At 40.7% G+C, this 25388-nt stretch overlaps 4 protein-coding genes and 2 long non-coding RNA genes across 10 annotated transcripts; 4 read left to right on the top strand and 2 right to left on the bottom strand.

Annotated features, from left to right (window-relative positions):
- Positions 1–1523: 1523 nt before the first annotated feature.
- LOC116849462 lies at positions 1524–8009 on the top strand. 3 transcript variants are annotated; one of them, XM_032826618.1, is made up of 6 exons: positions 1524–1663; positions 2636–2667; positions 2778–2894; positions 3346–3532; positions 3619–3966; positions 4420–8009. In XM_032826618.1, exons 1-6 carry the CDS (start codon positions 1571–1573, stop codon positions 4903–4905), a joined length of 1263 nt encoding a protein of 420 aa, XP_032682509.1. In that variant the 5' UTR covers positions 1524–1570; the 3' UTR covers positions 4906–8009. The 3 variants fall into 3 exon arrangements, with proteins under 3 accessions (XP_032682509.1, XP_032682519.1, XP_032682496.1); XM_032826628.1 differs by lacking the exon at positions 1524–1663 and adding an exon at positions 1797–1909; XM_032826605.1 differs by lacking the exon at positions 1524–1663 and adding an exon at positions 1959–2110.
- LOC116849469 lies at positions 1815–4537 on the bottom strand. Its single transcript, XR_004379142.1, has 5 exons — positions 4403–4537; positions 3601–3982; positions 3268–3522; positions 2176–2333; positions 1815–1965 (listed from the first exon to the last, which is right to left on the bottom strand). It is a non-coding gene; the product is annotated as an uncharacterized LOC116849469 (long non-coding RNA).
- A 1006-nt stretch (positions 8010–9015) lies between the features above and the next one.
- LOC116850673 (U6 snRNA-associated Sm-like protein LSm7) lies at positions 9016–9923 on the top strand. The gene is made up of 4 exons (XM_032829223.1): positions 9016–9141; positions 9228–9239; positions 9302–9479; positions 9618–9923. Exons 1-4 carry the CDS (start codon positions 9136–9138, stop codon positions 9755–9757), a joined length of 336 nt encoding a protein of 111 aa, XP_032685114.1. The 5' UTR covers positions 9016–9135; the 3' UTR covers positions 9758–9923.
- A 92-nt stretch (positions 9924–10015) lies between these two features.
- LOC116850655 lies at positions 10016–16609 on the bottom strand. Of its 3 annotated transcripts, none has more exons than XM_032829191.1 (10): positions 15707–16609; positions 14197–14331; positions 13863–13967; positions 12558–12701; positions 11861–12043; positions 11526–11664; positions 11306–11427; positions 10846–11075; positions 10503–10673; positions 10016–10315 (listed from the first exon to the last, which is right to left on the bottom strand). In XM_032829191.1, exons 1-10 carry the CDS (start codon positions 15723–15725, stop codon positions 10037–10039), a joined length of 1527 nt encoding a protein of 508 aa, XP_032685082.1. In that variant the 5' UTR covers positions 15726–16609; the 3' UTR covers positions 10016–10036. The 3 variants fall into 3 exon arrangements, with proteins under 3 accessions (XP_032685082.1, XP_032685073.1, XP_032685087.1); XM_032829182.1 differs by having other exon boundaries at positions 15645–15756; XM_032829196.1 differs by lacking the exon at positions 15707–16609 and adding an exon at positions 15364–15636.
- On the top strand, positions 13894–14491 carry LOC116850675. The gene is made up of 2 exons (XR_004379405.1): positions 13894–14022; positions 14193–14491. It is a non-coding gene; the product is annotated as an uncharacterized LOC116850675 (long non-coding RNA).
- Positions 16610–21310: 4701 nt separating the features above from the next.
- LOC116850667 (sarcoplasmic calcium-binding protein 1) lies at positions 21311–25050 on the top strand. Its single transcript, XM_032829210.1, has 5 exons — positions 21311–21581; positions 23160–23326; positions 24186–24315; positions 24513–24616; positions 24768–25050. Exons 1-5 carry the CDS (start codon positions 21530–21532, stop codon positions 24885–24887), a joined length of 573 nt encoding a protein of 190 aa, XP_032685101.1. The 5' UTR covers positions 21311–21529; the 3' UTR covers positions 24888–25050.
- Positions 25051–25388: the final 338 nt, after the last annotated feature.

Raw genomic sequence — 25388 nt, 5'->3', positions numbered from 1 at the left:
GAAATATCCTTATATTAATATAATAAAATTTAATAATAATTTATTTTATTAATATTATTATATAATAACAAATTTTTCCTTAATATTATCAATAATATAACTTTCAATGCTCTTCAAATATTGTTGCAAAAAATTGTTTTTTGTTCAATATATATTCAACATTGCAGCAATATCTTGTAATCAATGTAGAAAAATCAACATATATTCTATGTAGAAAAAACATTTGCACTTCTATCTTCAACGTTGCAACGTCTCATCAACGTTTTTTCAACGCTCTGTGCTTTAACCCTTTCAATCCCAAGAGTGAAATTTTGAATTTATTTATATCATTAGGGCATTTCCGTGACTTAGAATATACACAAAATTAAAAAATACATACAAAAAAATTTTTTCAAAAATTTGTCATTTTCAAATGCTGTCGTCTTGTGGCAAAATTTGCAACTACTTGAAGCTCCGTAATGGAGAATAGAACATTCACAATCGTACGGTGTCGGACTGAATCACTTAGCGAGAGCGGAAAAAAAGATAGAGTGGCAAAACCTGACCGACACAATTGTGGATATAGGGATTGAAAGGGGTATGGGCAATTAGTAAAATATACATTAACTGTTTCTACGTCAAAATCCTTCTGTTCCCTTATAGAAATATCATACTAAGAATCATTGATAATTACTTATTTTCAGTATTAAAAATACTGGATAATAAGTAATTATCAATGATTCTTAGTATGATATTTCTATAAGGGTTATACCATTATGTTTTGATATTTTATGTGTAGCAGCCTTCAGTGTGCACTGACCTAGTTTAGTGCGGGTGACCGAATTCACTATAAGTGCTTTTTATTTATATGATTTAGGACACATGTCGCCGATCATATAAATAGAAAATGTTCAATGAGTAATATTGTAACCATATTATCGAAACTCTCAGAGATCTAATTGGTTAATCGGTCTATTCGTTTTTGAGGAAGTACTTCACTAGTACAATAAATTAAAGCTAAACACTTATGCTTTTTTTCATTTTAACTTATTGTACTAATGTGTACTAATTCCGAAGTTTTTTCAGATACGGACAACCTAATATACCGTATACGACAAATTTCTACATATGCATATAATATCAAAATTGATTACTCCAACAGATTCCAGCACATGAGGAGTCCTTGACAACTTTTTCAATTCAAGCTATTTCTATCACCTGACTCGATAATCTAAAATACCGAGTCACTAAAATAGTTGAGCCGTTGACGTATGCCTCCCACGTGTCATATAACGCGGCGAGAAAGCGCGCGCCTGTATTGAAGCAACTCCTTCGCCACGCGACGCGCATGGTCTCACGGGTGCATAGAGCGCAGGGGCTGCTCCTGCGCGCGAGGCGCACGGGACTAGAAGGGTGAAAGAGCGCGCAGCGAGGGTGAGACTCGTCTTCGACGAGTGTCGTCGTTGGTGCGTCGTACGCGTGTATGCACGGAGAGGGTGGCACAGAGCGGTGCAGGGGGTGACGCGACGGCGTGCACACTCGTCGTCGTCGCCGTCGTCGTCGTCGTCGGTCAGTGGTGGTGGTGAGAATTATGGTGATGCAAGCTGCGGGAAGCCGCGCGTACGATGCGCCACTCGTGGTGGCGGCCACGCTGACGCTGACGCTGCTGCTGCTGGTCGATCAAGTAAGAACGGCGACGAGGGGATGCACCCTCGTAGCTGGCCGGGTGTAGCCGCACCACGGAGACACCCTTTATCCTCCTGCGTGTGTCGCCTCCCCAGTCTCCTCTACGGAGAGAGACGCGTCTCGCGAGAGGGAGAGACGCGGAACATTTCACGACCCTCGTCCGTATGTGCCCTTAAGTCCGCTCGGCTCCTCGCGCTCTCGATCAATACGCGCCCGCCGCCGCCGCCGTGCTTGCCGTTCATGCGTAAGTCTTTCCCCGTGCTCCTCTTAACTCCTCCGCCGATGGTCAGCGTTCTGCTTCTGGAATAGGGATTTCATTGAGAAAATGGTTCTGATAATAAGTGATCCTCTTGCGAACTCTACGACGTCTGATGCCGAGCGCGTCCAAGTTCTCCAGAAAGATAATGTCCCCGAAATAGGACGCGATTTTTCGGATACAAGAACGGTAAAATTTTCATTACTCTAGCGCTATTTCGACAACCTTAGAATAGATAAATAATCATAATTCACCTGACATTCATCGTATCGTAACGTGATAATTTGATGGATCATCCAACGTTTTGTCCAGATTCCCGTCGATTCGCGGTGAACACGGGCTATCGCGAAAGTCGCGTCTGTTTGAACATCGTTGTATCGTGTCCGAGGGAGATTCTCGTAACTCCTGGAAACTAAAAAAAAGAAGAGCTCTTGCTTGAAAGAATTCAAAGATAATATTTTCTTTATCTTCTTTCTTTTAATAATTTTTTAATTTCACTGTTTCGATGTGTCGTGTTTCTGTAATTCTGAAAAGCATTCTATTTCCTTGGACTAGAATGTTGATTTATATTAAACGTTTATATCGAATAAGAGTAATCCGTTTAATTGAGCAACATCCCATTCGATCGTTATACTCTTTTGGATCATTAAGTTATACTGAATTTACATTTTATTATAAAAATAATAATACGTAATTATGATTTTATTTTTTAAGGTGTCCTCTAGGCTATGCGATGGAGGACACGTGTAAGTTTCTCGTTTTACGTACATATTATGACTGAGAATACAGAATCGTTAAATATAAAAAGAGAGAGCAAGACAGTAAATTAAGAAGATGCACATTTGTTACATTTCAGCTGCTCTCCTCCGAAAGAGTGCTGTTCTTACGGCTGTTGTTACAGTGTCTTTACGCCGGTGCATCCCCATGTCTCAGAGATGTTCAATTTCTTGATTTGGACCTATTGGTACCTGTGGTTAGTATATTTCTAGCTGTATAACTGTATTGCAATAAAGTCAAAAGAGAACATTTTATCAATTGAAAATAAGTGAACTCGGAAATTAACCTTCAAAGCGGATTCATGGAGTCCGAGAGAATTCAACTAAGATTTCTTAAAAATCTGCGCATACAAATAAAATATTTCAAATAAACTTTTATCCAATTTAGTGATTTGGGTATTTGATCAACACTTCAATGAACTTACATGATTTTTTTAAAGATTTTTTGAACGCATTAACATCATTTAATAAGACGTGAAACCTGTGCTCTCATGAATTCGGTTTACGTTGACGGAAAATGTGAGTCCGTTTTGAGAGTTAAAGAATCAAAAGAAATAAAATTCTGCTTACTCGATATATAAATTTTCCGTTGTACATTGTCGTTGTCGTTAATTCGGACCGTGGAACGACGAAACGTTTCACTTTCAGGGCAGCAGTGCTCACAGCCTTGGCCATAGCCGCAGCGTGCGGCTTCTGGCTATGGAAACGTCGACGTTCAACGCTGTCAGAAGATTGTGTGTCTTCGGAGAGGACTTCCACAGGTCCGTGGTATCCGCCTCCTCATTACAGCCGATGCAGTTCCTTCGTCCAGGCCTTACCTCCACCCTACAATGAGGTATCGGTCAAGGAGATCCGAGAGATCTGTCGAAGAGACTCAAGACTATCAGATATCTTTATCCTCACCTTTTATCCTATACCCAGGTCACCGCAAAGCCAGACCTTTATCCGCTAGTGATTGGTTACGATGAGAGTACGGGCAAGGGTACTTCTGGCTTCGTGATGCGCTACTTCAGATCGCTGTCTCACGCGAGCACGTTGGACTCGCTGAGCTCCAGCTTCATGTGCAACATGGTAAACGAGGCAAATACCATCATTCCACCACCGTACTCTTGCAACAACAGCGTCGACGAGCTATCAGCAGCGGAGTGCGAGCGCAGAGAGGCTGGTTCGGTCGTCTCCTTGACAAATCACAGAACAACTTCTGACATATCAAGCCTAGCTGCTCAATCGCCTTGCTCCCCACCGAGGGCTACCAGCCCGACGATAGAGGTACGTTGCGATATCTCTAAAAAAATTAACATTTTAATTGTAATTATTATATATAATTATTATAATTTAATTATAATTATTCGATCCCGTGAATGAGGCAATCGACAAAATAATGAAAATCAAAAATTTTCTCTTAACGTTTTAACATCAATTATTCATCTTTCTATAAAGAGATATCTCTTTGTATCCTGAAGAGAATTAAGGATCTTAATTAAATTTAATTAATGTCTGCACATACCCAGGAAAAAAAGTTCAGGTAAAAGTCAGATATGGATTTTGTCAATATCTAATCAGATATAATTCAGATCTGAATCATATCCGATTATATCTGATCAGATCTTGACAAAATCCATATATGGCTTTTATCTGAACTTTTTTTTCCCAGGTAATTACAACTATCTGGCGTAAATCAATTATATCTAGCATAAATCTCCACCTCTGTTCTTTTTCCAGTTACGAGAATTGTTGGATAAGATACAGCAACTTCCGCACTTGTCTAACGGACACTCCATTACCACTAGTAGCACCACCTCCTCCACCGTCTTGCCTTGCCAACAGCAACAACAAAACCAAGCTCCGATCTTGTGTGTGACGAGTAGCGACGGTTGCACGCAACAACGGCCCTTGAGTCCCGGTGATATCGGCTCGTATAGGGTAAGGAGGACCCGAGGCAAGCTGTACATGCCATTAGGCCTGCCGAGCTCGCGCAACAAAACGAAGCGGTGGATGTCGCGCTCGGCCCCGACGACTCCCTCGGGAACGATACCGATGTCGTTCCTGCCGGGACAGAGCAGAAGGCCGTCAGAGACGGACAACAACAACCAGCAGGCGGTGCCGCTGCTCGCCGAGCAGGACGAGAACGAGAACAATAACGCGGATCAGCCGCAGGCAGGCGTGCCGTTGCTCGCCGAGCAGGAGGAGGACCGACCAGCGACATGACGCACAGTCCAACATTGAGAACGGTTTAGACTTTAGATCAGAGTTGTCTGATAGATCTTCGTCTCATCAATGCGCGCGGATGCCCGAAGAAACTTCTGAAATCGCCTGGTAATAGAGTCTCGAGCTCATTTATTCCTGGAGAAGGAGCGGTCGGGACCTTGACATTTAACTCACGCGACACACATACGTTGAAATATCTAAAATTAGTCGAGAGAAATTCTCAGGATCCCGAGACGATCCTTATTCTATCTTTCGGCTCAATTCGAGACTCAGCCATCGGCGATTTCGAGTATCCTCACATTATTCTCAATGTGTTAATCACACTCAGAAAAATAGACACGGTGATGACAACCGTATGGATGATAGTTGTACGAATTTTGTATGTAGAATTAATGTATACGGCTTAATAAGCTATTTTTAGTTGTTGCAACTAAAACTTTAGTTGCAACAAAAATAATTTATTAAACGATATACATTGTAATTCTACATGTTAAAGCCATATCGTTGTTACTTTGTAGTTACCATTGCGTTTTTTTCTATGAGTGTGGCTCTCGCGCGCACACCTCCCACGTCGTTTTTCTCTTTTGAGAGAAGAACGACGTCGGCCAGCTCTGTTCTGAACCGTTCTCGCGCACGATGCCATCGGCACGAACACGATCCGCAGGAGATCGACATCCCTACCGATCCAAATATTTTTTAATACGGCTCTGTAAGCGCGTGCGCGCATGAGGCTTCTAAACTACGTCTAGTACATACGATAGTTGCAGTTTTTCGCAATACGGAAATACGAAGTGCCGTCGATCGATCCCTGACCGAAAGACGCAGCCTACTTTTTTAAAAAATAAAACTCCGCGCAATCGGAAGGGGCGTTGGGGGTGCTTCTGATGAAGCGACTCGAGGCCTTGTTCCCGCATATACATAGAGTTCTCCCCTTCCTAGAGTTCGAATCTGCCGTTACTGTTCTTCGAGTAGTCACTTGCGGCCCTAGATACGGAGACAATGGAGAATCGCTATCAGTAGGACACTTGCGTTCGCTTTCCTAAGGGACGTAGAAGATAATATCGTAAAGATAACAATGTAAAATCTCATGGTCCCTTCCGATTTTGCGGTAACAAACCGAAGTCGCTGACACGGTTATACAACTCCTCGCCGCCTTACAGCTAAAGTAAGCTTCACTTCCTCTCAATAGATCTCTTGGATTCACGATGACGACGATGACGATGACGATTCTACGGGCAGTGTCGCGTCTCTTTATGCGAAATAACGAATAGAGCACGCGACGGTGGTAAAACGCGACGTTTTGAAGCAAACGTTTCACGCCCTCGGATTTATGAACCTTCTTCTTGTTTACGAAGCTACACGCTTCGTTGATAATATTTTTAATCCTGATTCGTAAGGTCAACCACAGATTAACGCGCGCGCAGCGCATTCGATACATCGAAATTTATCGCGATAAGGGCGGGGATAGATTACGAAAGTTTCGGCAGCCGTCTGCGTTAACAGTTAAGCGGGACGAACTTTTTATTATATATATATATATATATATATATATATATATATATATATATATATATCGCGTACCTATAAGTTTTATCAATATACAAACGATGCGTCGTCCATTCAAGTGAACCGGTCACCAGAGGGAAGGAGTTAGGACAATACACACACGGACACAAATAAGGCGTGACGTAACGTGCAGAAACGTAAATGTGTGCAACGATGCAACACATACACACATATAAATGAACACGCGAGCCAACGTACAATGCAGATTCCGTCAAGAAGTAGTGAGCTCCCGTCGTAGACTATACAAAGACAAATAGATCAGCACAAGAGTTTGTAGCGCATAGAACGGCTCACGTTTATAATTACGTTTAAGGCTCCTATCTTCTCGCCATGGAATTCCTAATGAATGACGTTAGAAGCGAGAAAATACACGCTAAAATTCTTGAAATGTTGAAAAGATGTGTCCATAAAATAACATTTGCAGTCGATCAACAAGCGGACTTGTAAAATAATTCGTACACTTTCTCTTTTGTTCGAACAATTAATAAATGGCCGCAAAATTAATGTGACATGCAATCTTCCTCTCTGATCCTATCTTCTCTTATAATTATGTTACGTTAATTTTAGAGGTATTTATTGATCATTAGAATAAAAGAGAAGTGTTGAGTGAAGGCTATCTTGCGGGTCTGCTCAATCGATTGCAAGTATCATTTTGTGAACGTATCATTTTATTTACGTATTTTGCAAGGATTCTTTTAATATGTATTTCCTTGCTTCTGAGCATAGAGTCATAAAGCAAGATGGTTGTGGCGAGAGACCAGGGAGCGTTGATCCTGAGAACGCAAACGAGGATCCCGGGATAATGAATTCAAAGTGCGAATTTAGCAGCAGTAAGAGAGACACGTCAGTTGAAGTATAGTTTATGTGTCCTTCATCGAATTCTATGTACTCTTCATTTAACTCATCTTTGTTTTACAGCTCACTTGATATAATTTTGTCTGTGCAAGATATAAAAAAATCAGATATTCTTAAAATATTTAAATTAGAACATTTTTTGAGACACTTCATTTCCAAAAGGTAGAATTTAATGTAGTATTCGCTTTTGAATTCGCACACTTATTTATTTACTTGTGATTCTAAATATTCCAACGCCCTTATTCTAAATTCTCTTTTGTCAATAAAAATGCCTTTAACTGTGACCTATAAACCTTCTAATTGTAAACACATTTAGAGATAATCTTATCGACAAAAGAGAATTCATGCACACACATAGAATAAAGACTTTAGTAAGTCGATGATTTTCACTAAAGTATTGTATGATTCTATACGACGTAGGACTTCGGAGAAGTACTGTGTATAAACTATACTTTTACATCGAAATTCACATTGCGTTCACGAGTAAGGCATTCATAATCGTGTAGAAGTTGTTGAAGATCATTCGACGATGTAATTACAAATTTTAACTCTAAGATGTAAAGGCAGTCACATCCCAGACAGCACACATGTCTAAAACTGGGACATAAAACGTCTTTAAGTTGTCGACTTTAGCCCCTTGTCCACAACTTTGCTTTAATTCTTAAGTCGTAAGAAATTGACCAACTACAGTTGATTATTTTTAAAATAATCGACTGTGGTTGGTCAATTTATTATGGTTTAAAGATTAAAGCAAGGTTGTGGACAAGGGGTAAGACGCCCCGGGAAAAAAAGTTCAGATAAAAGCCAGATATGGATTTTGTCAAGGTCTGATCAGATATAATCAGATATAAAGTTATATATGATTCAGATCTGTCCACATATAATAATACATAATCATATATAATCATTTATACAATTATATATGATTATCTATGATTATATATGGACAGATCTGAATCATTTATAACGTTATATCTGATTATATCTGATCAGATCTTGACAAAATCCATATCTGAACTTTTTTTTCCCGGGCGTCTGGACATAAGACGTCTTTAAGTTGTCTTAAAGATGTTTTAAAGACGTCTTATATCCCAGTTTTGGACATTGTGCTGTCTGGGATAACACATACACATATATATTTACATACATACATACACATACATACACAACACACACTTTAATCGTACTACATTGTTCACGTACACATCATGTACTGACATGTATTTTTTTATAAAGTCAGATACGAATAAATTCAAGCTTTTACGATATGTGTTTTTTCTCTTAACTACCCGATCATACATATCTTATATTTAAAAAGAATGCAACAAAATCTTATTTCCATGTTATCTTTCCTAAATTGCAATTTAATTTTTTGATGTTAGTTCTTTGGTAGTACGCGTATGTTAAATTAGATTAATGTGTTTTTAATACTTCTCCTAGAATAATTCTAAATGAATTCAATATATATAAGAATAATTCTAAATGAATTCAATATATATAAGCAAATATATAATTTATGTATTTTGTATATGTATAATTTACCTGTCTAAAAAATGTTAAATATCTGTTCTCTTGTAACAAATGGTTGCGATTTGTATTTCCGCCGAAAGTATCGAGAATGTATACTCGAAACTTTGATTTGATATAATCGATTCCAACCGCGAAGAAAGTCGATACAAGTATCGATTTATCGAACATTCGAATGAGTAACATAACCTGAATGTTCAAAATGCGTTGCACTTTCTTTGAGTAGAAAAGGCAACTTTCTGCTTTCGTAATTGAACATTTTCCTTCTGTGATTACATCGAGATGTCTGTAAGTGCGAAACTACGTTATTTCTCAAGCTCATAACTGACTTCAGATTTACTCATGATTCTAACTTCACTCTATTCTTTTTACAGGCACCAAAACAGGTAATATATCATAACATAACACCAAACTCATCACAGAACTAAGGTGATGATTTGAATTGTAGCAACAGAACGCTGAACACAAGGAGAAAAAGAGGAAAGAGAGTATTCTTGATCTTTCTAAGTATCTTGAGAAGAATATAAGAGTTAAGTTTGCCGGTGGCAGAGAAGCTGCAGGCATACTCAAGGGTTATGATCCATTGCTAAACTTAGTACTTGATAATACAACAGAGTACCTCAGAGGTAACCATGATACTTGTAAAATATCTATAAAATAGGTCTATTAAGAAATATGTATTGCTATCTATGTATCAAGAATTCTTCTCCATGTACGCCATCAGCTATGATCTTTAGACGACTAATATATCTTCTTTCGCATAGATCCTGATGATCCATATAAATTGATCCAGGATACTCGTATGTTGGGTCTGGTGGTATGTAGAGGGACATCTGTTGTACTTATTTGTCCTGTAGATGGCATGGAGTCTATTCAGAATCCATTTATACAACAGGAAGGATAAGCACAAAAGCTATATACCTCAGTAATTATATCCTAAACCTTTTTTTTAAACACTGATTAGTTAATCATCTGTCGTTTTTCTAAGGATGAATATAATTTATTTTCGCATTATAAATGGAGGAAAAATGGGTTATGCATTGGAAATAAATGCAATTTTCATATGAAAATACATGTGTCATTTGTGTTTACAATAAATACTTATTGTCTTAATAATATGTGTGATGTGTGTGTGAATGTGTGTGTGAACTTACAGAGAAATTCCTATGTATATTCGCCACCTTCACTCCATTCCAAATTCATTTCTTAACCATGGATATTGTTTTGGGCATTCAAAACACGTGTGCAAATATCTGTATGACTTGAGCACTCTACTTGGTAGTTTACAACTGTTTGGTAAGTCGCAGGCGACCTCAAACGGCTCGAAATGCCGTTTCATACATTGCCAAGGTGCGAACTTCTCGATTTCGCTGAGAGACGTTGGTTTACGCATCCACTCCACAACCTGTTGACTCGTGACGAAAAACACATCATCCAGCCGTAGCAGGTCGTCGACGAATTTCTAACGACATACACAATAATATTACTAATTATGATCCAAGTAGAAATGTCATAATTTTCCAAACTAGTAGAAAAATTAGTTAAATATGTAATTTCTCGTTAACAGTAATAGTTATTCTCATATAGAAATGTCTTAAAAGTACAAGAAATAACAAAATAATTATATGAATACTTTCAGTTCTACTTACATTAAATGCATAGAAGTACATTGCATTTTGGAACCACGATGCGTGAAAATGTAAGCCCAGAGGCGCGCGATTGGTGAGATAATGCCTCTTGAAATTCAACATGAGCATCTTATAGACCTCCTCGCCGGATAAATCGGAAGGGCACGAGTCCACGGTAGTGCAAGTGTAGTCCTACGTAAAAAATTCGTGAAATTAATACACTACATTTATTCATCTGTATAACATAAATTTAATTCGCGAATTAAAGCGGGTTCGCTTTTTGTTAAATACAGAGTCATCCGCGAATGTAAGACTCGGCGACTAATCGAGAACACGTCCCATCTGTCGCGTGGTAATCGCTTACACCTGCCAAGAGTTGATTTAGCGGTAACTCCCAGATACCCGGGTAGGAACGGGTCGGGCAAAGTTGCCCCACGCGAACACACGGATGCGGCGGCCTGTAGTCGAACGTGTACGGCCATAGCGGTGGATCGGAGAACGGTGCGACGATCGAGGAATCGTAAACGAAGCCAAATTCTGACATCATCAGGTATTGGCGGTTCCATCCGACCTGTAGAAATGGCGCTCTCACCCCTACGACGCACAATATCACGTTAGGTTTCTATAATAAACGCTTGAGAATTTCTTGAGCCAAATCGGATTAAAAAGATGAACTCATTTAATCAAGTGGCAATTAAAATTTATCTCATAAATTTAATGATGCTTGTATATTTTTTTCAGTTACTATATATCTTAAATCCTTTCTGCTTCAATGCGATCTGCTCTCACGAATGAGAAATGTAGAATTAAAAATATTTCTGCACCTTTGATATCGTCGATACGAACTGCCGCGTATTTCTTGATGATGTTCGCCACCCCAACCATCTCGTCGAACCAGTCTTCGATCGTCGCGTTTTTCGACCACCATTCTTCCGGTCCACGATGCCTGAATGATAATTCTTGTTTTACGATGTCGAATCCAACGAGGAGAACGATTTGCTCTGTTGATGTCTTTCAAGATTATAACTCTTGCGGGATACTTACGTAACGGAATGCGCGGCTATCTCGTGACCGACGTTCCACAGATATTGCACATCCCTGTAATTCGTATATTGATGACTTATGTAGAAGGTACCTCTTATAGGACAGCCGTTGGGATTCTTCCTATCGTCTGTGAAGATCTCTGCAATGACATTCACAAATTATAAATTATACGATTATTAGCATTAGTGCACGAATCTAACTTAATCTAACAATTTATTTGAGTCTACATATGTACACAAATTTATTCAGAAATTAAGAAAGAAAATGAAAACGGAAAATGTGCAATTTCACTCTTAACGTTAGGTCAGAAGTGAAATCAAGTTTTGTCAACTTACTTGAGTAGAGCTCGAAATTTTCAGCATTCACGGCGTCGTCGAATGTGATCGTTATCATCTGCGGCACTGCGAAAGCGGTGAGATTATCCGGGATTCGGGTTCCGTCTTCGGAACACCAACAATTCGGTGGTCGACATCTCTGCGGGTCGCAAACCGGCGCGGCGTTCGTATCATGTAGCGCATCTGCAACAGATTGATATCACTTTTCACGCCATCGTTATGCCGTCGTTGTGATTATCACGCGTAACGACGACTGCGACTTTTCCCAGTCACGAAGACGTCAGCGGAATAATGTCAACGGTGAAAGTGGAATGGAAAAAAAGTTCTGGGCGAAAAGAGTACTCGTAGACCTGGCACCCTTATAGAAATATCATACTAAGAATCATTGATAATTACTTATTTTCAGTATTAAAAATACTGGATAATAAGTAATTATCAATGATTCTTAGTATGATATTTCTCTAAGGGCCTTTTCGAAATAATTTTATAACGAAAAGGAAAGTACGACAATGGAATGCTCGAATTGGCAAGAACTGCTCTTGTCTGCGGTACTTGAGAGGAAGTAACATCTGTGGCAACATTTCTGTTTCTCTCTGTTTGTTCACACGAATCGTCTTAAGAACTCGGTGAAGAGCACTTTTTAATAGCCCATAGCTGCATAGCTGTAGCGTATCTATGAATTATTCATGTTTCTTACCACACCATCCTTCGTCAGAGCCGTCAGGACAATCGACGCTCCCGTCGCAGAAGTAGAGAGCCGGAAGGCACGTGCCATCGCCGCAAGCCAGATTCTTCTCCTCGCACTCGCCGTTCTCCAGCAGCGGTTTCGCCGGTTGCACATCTACGAGAAGCTTTTAAGATTTCAAATCACCATTCGGTATACAGTGATGATACTTCCTACGGAATCGAGAAAGCGCGTATATCCCGCTCGAGAATATCCCACTTTACCGCGCGTATATCCCGCTCTCATTTACGACGGCCGCGTAAGATTCCGCTCTCATTTACGACGGCCGCATAAGATTCCGTTATTTATTTGGTCAAGTCGCGATGCCGTAAAGTTCAACAAGTTTCGCCACGTAGAAAGCTCGTAAAACATGATTCGACGAAATTCTCGCCGTGAATTTGTTGATTTTGATTACAATGAATCGACAAGGTAAACGTCGTAAAGCGCAAACGTGCACGATTGATCGTACATGCAAGCCATTGGCTACAATTAATATTCGAGAAATGTTACGCGTAAATTCGGCGAAATACTTCAACGAATTCCACCTTTCCCGTCACTTTGCTGATACTTTGTATTTTATTCAAAGTATACAGAAAAGGAGCATTCATGTCTCGAAAATATCTTAATTTTTTACATGTAACTATTAAGATGAGGTTACATAGCATTAATAATCCAGATAGTACAGAGAATTCTAAAAGAATTCAGTCGTATGTCACCAATTTTGAGTTCATTTTTAAATACAAAAAGAATTCTTTTCACTGAACTGAACTCTAAAGAATTCCTTTTACATCTGAAAATGAACTCAGAATTGGTGACATACGACTGAATTCTTTTTGAATTCTTTTTTAATTCTCTGTGCTATCTGGCAAGTTACTTGCATCAATATATTTTATATGATTCAACGAAGAAAAATCTTATGTCTGCTCCACGGATCGAAAGGTGATATGCGACTATAGAACCGTCATTCACGCGAATACGTGAACAGATAAAAATGGTCTGTTTAGATTAATCAGGATGGATGCACTCTTGAGAAATATTGACACGCTTCTAATTGAAGATTCAATAGCCAAATGCAGGAATTACATTAACTCGTCACTGCCGTATGGATTTTCCGGGAGAAAGTAACGGATTGCGTGTGTAACACTCGATCGCCTTCTTACAAGTAGAAATCGACATCACAAGTTAAACTGCGGCGTTTACGCTCGTTTACATTCACGGCTCTTGCCGTCACGGCTCGCGCCGTTCACGCTCAAGTAAATTCAGCGTAAAACTGTGTACCTGAAGTTACGTCGCAGTTGTCTACGTTCGCCTTAAAGTCGCAGATCTGCCTGGAGACGTCGAAGAGGAGTCCCTGCGAGCACTTGAATTCGAACACCTCATTGTCTGAAACGTAACGATGAGACGTGAACCTTTTGGAATTCATTCAACGTCGAACCGTGTAAGATAATTTTAGCGAGTATAATTTCACAGGGAATGATTATAATTTACAATGTATCTCTCTTTTGAACGCGACGATTGTACGAATATTCACGCGTGAATACGTAAATACGTTTGCGTGCGTAACGATAAGATGGTATTTCTAAATGAATCTTTTCACGATCTTTGCAGTTACCTAGGCAGAGAAAATATTTGGCGCACTCCGCAGGTGACCAGACGCTGTGCGCCGATGCCTTGGGATTTCGATAGAATTTGTTGTCGTCTATGCAAGGAACCTCCCCGGATTTTCCTTTCTCCGCCGCGCTATTCACTGCAAACGTGTCATCCAAGTCAAATTTTCATCGCTTTCAAGTATTTAGATGGCAAAGTACATAGCATATTTCTCTTATACAGAATTCAGAAATACGTTCCTTTACTTTTATTAAAAAAAAAAAAAAAATTTCCAAATTATTAGAGAAAAAACCTTTTGATGTAAAGAAAACGCATTATTTATGCTTTGTAAGAGCAAAATTTATATTACAGGAATGAGCGAAGAGAGGCGAGTTTCATTAAGTGAACGTACTCAGAGATCGAAACGATTTCAATATCTCACGGCTACGAGATTATTTTCAGGCGCATGACGATACTTTCACGATTCGTCCGGTCGTTCGGAAACGGATATCTGTAGCGTGCCGGCGTATACCCGTTGGAAAGAGAAACCTCACGCGATTAGCGCCATCGTTTTCACCCGCACGCAAAAACGGAAGTGAAACTTCCGGCGCGCATCATCGCTCCAAAATAAATTCCCAAATTCGCAATTTTCACTTTCTTTCCATCTCGCTTTTATTCGTGAGACTCGCTTTTCTTCTCGCAAAAGCCAGACACACAGTCGTCACTCAGATAGATATAATTTCGTCGGGGTCGAGTAACGATACCGTAATATATCTATTCCTCTTTTAATTAACAAAAGACACAATTTTTTAATCTACGTAATGTCAATGAAACGTCAATATGTAATTTTCTTTCTTACAGCATCGAAAACTCAACTCACAGAAATCATATCGTCTTCAGCGTCTGTTGGTGAGGCAACAAAAGAACCTAACTTTTAAGTCTATCAACATCTTACAACAGTAAGAATCGATTTTTCAATAATTGTTTGAACTCAGATTTTTAAGCTTAGGTTCTGTTCTAAGAATTCCGTTGCGCGTGTTTGAACAGAGTTCAAACTTAAACCCAAGTTTAAGTTACTATCGAAAAGTCGGTTCTAAGTGTCACAGCCAATCCCTAACAAAAATTGTCATCTTCCACAAAGAAGACACTGTCGACGTGAAATTTGATAAAGCTACCGATCCAATTGGCATACCATTAGCAACATCCAACATATAACGACTCTAATTAACTTAACAGCGGCATCTTAATACACTAGATTACGACTTAAAAAATATATACAATTCAGCGCAATGTCACTAGGGTCTATAACATCGCCGTTTGGCGGCACCGAATCGACACGTAGCCAAGTTCTGCGCTTCTCGAGATTCGGTTTACGCTAAAGTAAACAGAGACAAATTGGCGCGATTCAGAGCAGAAGGAAGAGAGAAGTGTGTACGGGCAAGAGACGAGCACTTTTTCGAGCCGCGAACTCACCGGAAACGGCGAGTAGCGCGATCAGCGCGAGACGCAGTCGCGATTTCATGCTTTCGATATACCTCGCGCGGGCGCGCGCATCTACGCGGCTCTCCTCCACGCGCGACAGCTTGTACTTTCGAACTGACGGCATACCGGCGAAAACATGCCTTATATGACGAGCCAGTGGCCGCACCGATCTCCTCCGGACCGGCTATTTTCACTCGTCTCCGATCGGGAAGACGTTACCGCGCCCGTGCGATCCGATACCCGTTCAATCGCTCGGCCAATCGCTCGGCCCCCTCAAGGAGAGCCGTCATTACCCGCGACGTCGACTGATCCTCTATCTCAATTGATCTCGCGAGCAACCTGAATAAAACAATAAGTATCAGATCGATAATACGTATTATGCGACCAAGAGTGTCGGCAGGGTAAGAAAAAAAAACTAGCGCGCGCGGAGATCTCTAACGAAATTGAGTAATTGGAACGCGTCGTAGCCAGCGGGAGCTAATTGTCGTGTATTTATAATTTATCGGGCAAACTTTTGGGCCGCCGGATCGCGAGCATTTGGGAGGCTTTCAATACCGAAATGCGTCTCAAGTAGCAACTGTGAAACTCGAGTATCGAGTTTAACGGATTCTTTGCGACGAAGGCTGCGGGAGATAATTAACAGTGCAAGTTAGATGACAGATATCAGATCGGGAATCGGTATAAGGCCGGAGGCGCACAGAAAAACGCAAGCGGTAAAACTTACGCAGGAAAGAAAGAACATTCTTGTTTCGAAAATATGTTTCTTTTTGACATGAAAATCTTGAAATGAGATTGCGCTAAACGGAGACAAGTTACTTGCATCCATTCATTTTATATCTGATTCACTGAGGAAAAATGTATTCTTATTATTTAAAAGTGATTTTCATTAATAGAAAACACAAAAATATTGGATTGAGCATATGCTGTTGTCAAATGTTGGAAAAAGATGAAATTATCATCAAAATAATCATATTGTTATAAGACTATTCTCTTATAAGACTATATAATATTCAAATAAAATGATAACATTGTTGAAATTCAAGACTTGAAAATTTTTCTAATAAAAGTGCATATCGTTACTTATATATGAAATAATGATTGTTGATTTGAGTATATTAGCTTTAAGTGGATATTAATTTGTTTCTGTGTAAACAGTAAGCACACACATACATGGATCAATCACAGTCGACGATTCTTCTTACAAGAACAATCGATTGATCAATTTTCTGCTCACGCTTTTCTTTGTGTCATCCGCTTAATGGCGCGTTATCGACGTCGATAGATCTTTTTTCTCTGTTTTCGACCATAATATTTCCGGTGTTTCCTAAATTTCAGACCTGACACCTGGCATTCGCGGGAAGGCCGAGGAGAGCACATCAAAGGCATTCGATCACTTAATCCGGGACGTGCAGAGCGGAATCATTGAACATTATTTTTGGACACTCGGCCCCAGCGTGAGGGCGACGTCGAGCTACGACGTGTAAACAACAATAGTTCGCTGATTTGACTGATGGACAGCGACCAAGATTACGATTTTTCGGTTCTTTCCTGTCGAGTGATTCACAAGCGAGACGCTCGTCACGATTCGAATTGCGCCGACATGATAAAACCGATCTCGATCGAGTTACAGAGAGAATAAGCTTTCGATTATAGAATATCACTTAGACTGTCGAGCGAACAACACACAGAAAAGGTAAGTGGTAAGACTTCAGCAGTAAGAAGATTGATCGATCACAGTCGTTTATTTTCTAATTATAAGAATTACGTCGATCGTGATCGGTCAGTTTGTTTGCTGCTCAAGTTTTACCGCTCACGCTCTTTCCAGCGCGCTTCCGGTTTTAATTCGGTTCTCTTCAACCCGATCGATCGGGCGAAGGTATAAATATATAAGCTGCGCGGGGAATTAAATCAAATCACGACGAAAAGTGACGACGCGCCCGCGCTAATTAATTACAATTCCGCGAGAAATGAAACGCGCATTCATCATTCGCGCGCTCACCCAGTTGGGCAGAAACCTCGCGCGCGCGATCCTACCGTAATTGCGAGCGGATCGGGCCCGCCGCCAAATAACCGTAAGCTCACGTCGCGGAAGATCCATCACGGTTCCGATGTCTGGTTTCGGCGGCTCGCTCCAATTTTCCGTACGAGTTAATCCCGATGTATTGCCGCGCAACGCTACTTTGAAGCAACGCAGCACGCGTGTCCGATGGCGCACCTCGATACGTTATCGCGAGCGTGAGTTTCTCCTTCTTCGGAAGTCAGCGGCTGATCGTGTAAACGGACGGACGGACGGACGGACGCTCTGTCAAACGCAAGGACGGTTTCACTTAGACGAAAGTTTCTCATCGGGCTCCATCGGTAGATCGCATCTGCAATTCAGTGTCGAAAATTAGTCGAGAACAAGCTCCGAAAGCGGAAGCAATTGCGTTAGCCATAGAAGGCTCCGTAATCGCTTACGCTACTCGCCCGCTATATTGGCTCTCATAGAAAGTCCCGTGACACAATATCTACGCGCCGATACGTTGCATCTTTCAGATCTACGACGTTTTCTCGATGACTGTGAAAAACGAGCGTCTGCGTGTCCGCCGGAGAATCTACATTTCCACGGTCCGCCGAGAGACAACGTTTTGTCTTCGATCCCGCGAGGACAGTTTGCAAATGAACTCTTCAGCGAATTCATATCCGCGGCAACAAAAGGAGCGCTCGCAAGAAAGAGAGAGAGAGAGAGAGAGAGAGAGAGAGAGAGAGAGAGAGAGAGCAGAAGCGAGCGTGATCACGCGTGTCCCGCTCTGACGACGGTCCACGTCCGTGTTCACTGAGGGTAGACCCTGTACGAAAATACATTTACGCGCGTAGCGGGAAGATAAATCGAGGTGGCCGCTGTGAGCGGCGAGTCGTTGTTGCTTCGCGAACGTGACCTCCGTTGAAATTAGAATAATTCGCCAAAGAGAACAACGCCAAAGAGAAGAACGACCGACGGTGCCGCTCGTGTGAGCGCGGGCGCGCGTCGTCTTTCTTGCTCGCGAGGCTATCCTCGTGGAAATAATTGCCGGGTATCGAAAGAGCAAAAGTACCTCGGCGCGCACACGTGTCACCGGCGGCTACGAACGAGACACCGTACAAAGAAAGTTCTCGGTCGAGGGTCTGACGATGCGCACAGCTTCGGTTAAATTCGGACCTGCCTGCTCCGATTCGCGCGCGAATCTCTCTCTCTCTCTCTCTCTCTCTCTCTCTCTCTCTTTCTCGAGCGCACACCGGCTCAATTAGAATTTAGGTTTGCGACCGTAAACGAGAATTAGAAAGGCGGAAATAGAGCTATTCTAAATATTTCGCTGGGTGCTAGATGCGCGCGATCCGCAGCCGCGCGCACGCCGGGCAAACGTTGATGGATGGATGTTTGTTTTCCCACGTTATGTCATTGGAATACTTCCAGAAAGGTCACTGTTAAGCAGCGGATTTCCGCACGGCTTCCGCACGCCCACCAGATGCATTCCTCTCGAATCAAAGATCCGAACAGCTTGGACCCGCCGTTAGCGAGTCTCTCTGCTAATGCAGCCCCGCACCGGACACTGCTAATCAGGATTGGGAAGTAACGCGTTACTTGTAACGACGTTACTATTTCGTTACTTTTTTTTGGTAACGATTTGGTAACACCGTCACTTTTTTGTATCAGTAACGAAAAAGTAACGGCGTTACATTTTCTTTAGTAACGAGTAACGAAATTCATCGTTATTTGTATCGTTACTTTTTTACTATAATGGCTTCTGTACACAGAATGCGGCAACGCTTGCCACGCGACGAAAATTTGCACATGATAAACAATTAATGTGCTGCTTTCCGTAAAGCCCATTCTACAATAAACAATAAATCTTAAGTCATAATAAAATTGACCAATCATAGTCGACTATTAGAAGAATAATCCACTGTAATTGGTCAATTTTATTGCGACTTAAAATTTATTGCTTATTGTAGAAAGCCTCTAAAGCGTGATCTACAATGAGAACTTAAGCCATAAAATTTAAGCTTTAATCTCTAAGCCGTAAGAAATTATTTTTCTTATAATTGACTGTGATTGGTCAACTTCTTACGGCTTAGGATTTAAAGCTTAAATTTTATGGCTTAAGTTCTCATTGTAGACCACGCTTAAGGGGCGCCGCACACGAATTGACATAACAGTAACGTAAAACGTACCGTAAGAATTGACCAATCACTTTGAATATCGTCAAACCGTAAGGTCGCCATTTTTGTAAATACTCGATTGTAATTGGTCCATTTTTACGGTACGTCTTACGTTACTGTTATGTCAATTCGTGTGCGGCGCTCCTAAAGCCCATTCTACATTAGTAAAGAATCGCAAAGAAATTGACAAATTATAATTGATTATTTTTCGATCACAAGAAGAACAATCGACTATGATTAGTCAATTTCTTTGCGACCTTGCGATTTGCAACTAATGTGGAATGGGCTTTATGTCGTTATGCAAGAATGTGTGTTTCCCGCTTAAATATCTTATATTTTGTCTTTATATATGTATAATTTATGTATTGTCTCTTTTACTATTCGTTTTATAAGCCGATTTTAACTTTTTTTTTTTACAAAAGTAACGGAAAGTAACGATTTTTTTATCGTTACTTTTCAAATAACGGTAACGCGTTACTTTTTAGAATCAGTAACGAGTAACGGTAACGAGTTACTTTTTATCGCAAGTAACGGTAATGGTAACGCGTTACTTTTAAAAAGTAACGTTCCCAACCCTGCTGCTAATGCACCGTTAATGAGTTCGAGCCTGTATTTGTGTATGTGTGTGTAATCATCGGTATACGACATAGATAAAACCGCGCGAAATCGCGCGGGAACGTTGAACGCCGCCGGATGCAGGATGAGATATAAATACGGACCTCGCACAATCAGCAGGATCCCGCGCAGGTCTTAATGACGCTTTCAAGATGTACCGCCGTTTCCTTCCTTTGAGCGCGTACGACGATCAACGAGACGGGATCTCACGCACATCCTGCGGTTGTAGAAAAACTGCCACCTGCGAGGCGTCGAAGATTCTCCCAAGATACATCCGCCGAATGTTCGTTTCTTACTCAATTGGTTCTTACATTTTCTGGGTTAACATACTTTTCAGTCTAGAGAGAAAAGTGAATTCATGTGAAGCTTCTATCTGTGTTTAATTTCGACCTTTTTATGCGAGAAATTGCTCCCCAGATAGCACAATCTACTAAAAGACTACTCTGAAGACTTCTGTTTCCTTTAGACGTCTTTGAGATATCTTTTAGTAATTCGCGCTGTCTGTGTTTTACTCGATTGCGTACCTATCGCGATTTCGGCTGACGTGTGCGCTCCCTCCTTCGTACGTCTCTCTAATTAACGGCCCAGAGATATGGCGACTGTCGATCCCCGCGCTCTTCGCATTTGAAACGTAACAGGTGTGCATCCGAGAGGCAAGAGGACGAAAAGTAGGCGGAGGAGGAAGAGGATACGAGAGACAGAGCGTAGACGGTGCAGCTGAAACGAGCCGATCTGAAGTTTCGTGGGGCAAGTTCGGTGGACGTGGATGACACCTCTGTCATCGTCATTGTCGCCACCACCACCTGAGCCTCTTCCCGCACCTCTGCGTGTCCTTCGCCCAGAGGGGGTAGCCTAAGTTTAGACCCGGCGACGAGATTCGGGCTGAGTTCAGTGCGAGACCATCATCCTCTCGAGGCACTTTCTCCGCGTCGGACGAGCTCACCTCGTGGTCCCGTCGCGTCGCTTCAGGAGACGACAGAAGAGCTCATCTCGTGCGGAGTGGAGGAACACGTGCGAGAGTTCAGCGCTTGGCCCACGGGAGAAGACGAGAAGAGGGTGTCCTGCGTACCAAGAAGATCACGATGGCGTTCAGCTGGGATAAACGCGTCTTTTTCATAGTGAAGTACCTGTACGGTCAGTAGACGCGGGGAACACCCTAAGGGAGTAGTCGGAATATCGTACCCAGTAAACATTATATACAGTAACTATTATATTAATGTTACAACTTTCCACTCAACAATGTAAGTACAATATAACACATGTTGTTTGTAACAGTTACGTTGTTGAGCGGGAAAACATAAAATGTAACATTAACGTAATTGTCGCTGTTACCAAATATTTGCTGAGTTAATTAAAAGGGCGATCCTATACAAAGAGCACACATAAACCGAAATCGCACGTTCAATCGGCACAATCGAGGGAGCAGTGATTCAAGCCGGAAGCTGCAACATAAATCGTCGAAATTTTTAAGAGAAGCCAATTGTGCAATTTACACATGCGACATTCACAATGAATATCGCGTGTATAAGTTATTAGTAATTATTTTTTATAGAACTCTGTGTGACAAAATGATGCTCTGAAATTTGATCGACTGAATTGTCAATGAACAGAATTTTTTACCTCGCTAAAAGTGCATATTTGTGCAAGTGCATCCCGTTGTATCAGTTCCTCGTATTTTCCAATGCACGTGTTCTCCGATTCGTGTGCTTATGTCTGTGTCACGTGCATCTGCATATCCGATTGTATATCTCACCGGCAAAATACGTGTAGCCAAAACACACTGCTTAAAATGCAATAGAGAAAGATATTAAAATACGTATTAAAGTCCAATCAAGATTTATCGAGATATCTCTCGCGGGAAAGAGGAAGTCACTTTGCATGAAGTAATCACAACGTCGTAAATGTACTCTATACTTTCCTCACAAATAATACTTTTGTCAGTCAGATAAAAACACGAATTTATGCAAAGTGAGCTTCCACGTCTACAATTCTCATCTCCTCGTATGTTTTTGAAATATAAATTACGTCTAATTACGTCTCGTGATATATCTCTACACACACACACACACATATGTTCAACTTGGAACCTAAGTTATATACATCTTCATTTAAACTGAAAAAATTTGGTTGGCTTCATTCCTGCATCATGTTTCTATTGTAACATTTGTCATTACTAGTAATGCTGTGTTGAGGTGACACAACGTGTTGGCTCATTTAACGCGTACAGTCCACTTGTTGATGCAAGATCCTTAACAAATTACCGAATTTCGAATTAATTTCACGACTCTAAGCGCTTGTTCATCTTTTTCGCAAGTGAAAAGATTTATATCAATCCCCTCATTTCGAAATATAACGTTTGGAAGCTTTCCTGGTCTCGAGAAGACGTGAGATGTAATTTCACAAAATGCACTCTAATCATATAATCGTTTAAATTCAAGCAACAATTTATCAATAAATAATAGACAATATTCTTTCGATGAAATATTAGGAAATATTTACATGTTGTGATTATTTTGCAAAATTGAAAACGCCATTGTTTCTCAGACAACAGAAATTACCAAAAGATGTCTAAAAACATTAGACGTCTTTTGGACGTCTCTTAGATATCTTTTGGCAGATTGTGTGTGCTGTCTGGTCTTTGTAGTCGCCCTCACAATATCTAAGTATCGCGCAACGAGGAAAAAATAATTTTAATTAAATGTGCAATTGCAGATATTGACAACAATGGAGAACTGGACAAGCACGACTTCGAATGCATGGCGTTGAGAATGACGGTGATTGAAGGCAAAGGCGAATTCAATAGCAATCGATATCAGGAAAACCTGCACATCATGCTGTCCTTATGGGAGGAAATAGCCGATCTGGCGGATTTCGATAAGGTATATTACAATATATGTTTCCGCGACCGATAGACATCTTTCTCTCTTGGCACGATTTGTGGATCTTGCATCGGTTTCAAATTCTCTGAATTCTTCGGGCTCTCTCGACTGCCGTAACTCGATATATCGCCCACGGTCATTGTTGCAATCTTTCTAACATTTCAAAACGATTTATTCGCTGCGACGATTCATCGCGATTACTATCTCTTCTACGCGAGATGCCGCGCTGGTTTCTTTGGCGAACGTTGTCTCGGCGAATCTTCGTCTCGTCGCGTTTAACAGTTAAATAAGACCGATTTTTAGGCCTACATTAATAGACGTCACTTGAAATTCTTCTCAATTAAGACACTCGGATTTAAATTCAGAATTGGATGATAGTTTTTCAGTTGAATCGCGATTACAGATATAACGTCGCGTATATCATTCAACTGAAAAATTTGGATCCAGCTTTGAATAAAAATCTAAGTATTTTATATGAGACAAGTTTTAAATAACAATTATTAATATAGGCCTAAAAGTATTCGGTATTCTTATTCAACTGTTAAACACGATGAGGCAAAAATTCGCCGCAACGTTCGCCAAAGAAACAAGCGTGGCATTGTTAAGCGTCTCTAGGCTCGTATTTAGAACAATACGAGTATTCAGGAGTCCTAATACGATTTTTAGATATTTAAACTTTATTTTATCGATAAAGGTGCTCTTAAATGCGACCTATAAGCATTCTGATTGGCTTATAAACACATTTAGATGCACTTTGATCGATAAAAGAAACATTGAAGAAACATCATTTTTGAACAAATTTTTCGCAGAGGAACGCACATTGAAGAGATGATTCATGTATTATAACACTTGCTTTCAGAACGGCATTGTAACGATAGATGAGTTCAAGGACGCGGTGCAAAAGACTTGCGTCGGTCGTTCCTATAACGATTTCCCTCAGGCTATGAAGATGTTTATCGATTCTCACTTCAAGATACTTGACATAAATGGTATTGTATCATATAACACTCGCAAGAGCACAAAATATACACGATGCAATACTACGAATATCTTACAATTGATCCCAGCGAGATTAAGTCAATTTGAAGAGAATCGAGCGAAATAAAATTTTATAAGTAACTCTAAATTTCGACATCACGAATCGATACCCGAATTTCCTCATTGTGTTTTGTGATGTCGATTTCAGAGGACGGAGTGATTGGTGTCGACGAGTTTCGATATAACTGCGTCCTGAGGATGGCCGTGGATAACATAGACGCCCTGGATAAAGCTTTTCAGAGTCTCCTGAACGTAAGCGACACTAAATCTGCCTGAGAATGTTTATAATAATAAATCTAAGCGAAAGCGAACACACAGAAAAAAAGGGAAAGGCGCACTTTAATTCGCGAATATCGTTATTGTGTCGCGACCCATTTATGCATTTGAGGAATCCCGTTTGCAGGACGACGACAGGAAACGCGGCGGATTGACTTTGGCGCGTTATCAGGAATTGTACGCGCAGTTCATCGGCGATCCCAACGAGAAATGTCAGGCGATCTATCTTTTCGGACCGATGAGCTAGGAACCGTCTAATTCGAGTACCCGTCGTTCGCGAAGCGATATATAAATCCTCACACCTTGTACAAAAGACATATACATATATCTATGCATAATGTATTTAATTTAACGTCCGTATTAAATCTTGTAAAGAAAACTATTGTAATAAATCGGATATTTTATCGTAAGCTCCGCAATACTTCGCGACGCGGACACGGTAAACGCTACGAAACGTGCCGCGCTTGGCGCGGGACGACGATTGCGAGCTCGCCGAGGCGATTTTCATCTTGCACAATCGGATCTAAACGATCAAACGTGTCGTGATGTTAACGTTCACCGTGTCCGTTCGCTCTCTATTCTCTCGTCATTTGCCCAGAGACACTTTCGATCAACGTGTATGAGGAAACGTTAATGCTTCCCGAGATTCTCGATCGCGCGGCATATACACATTAAAAGACGTAATTAATTTTTGGAAATATATATATATATATATATATATATATATATATATATATATATATATATA

This window comes from Odontomachus brunneus, unplaced genomic scaffold (genome assembly GCF_010583005.1).
Source record: "Odontomachus brunneus isolate Ranch 3 - 2012 unplaced genomic scaffold, Obru_v1 Obru_scaffold_005, whole genome shotgun sequence".
Lineage (NCBI taxonomy): Eukaryota > Metazoa > Arthropoda > Insecta > Hymenoptera > Formicidae > Odontomachus > Odontomachus brunneus.
This window is presented reverse-complemented; position numbering and strand designations above follow the sequence as displayed.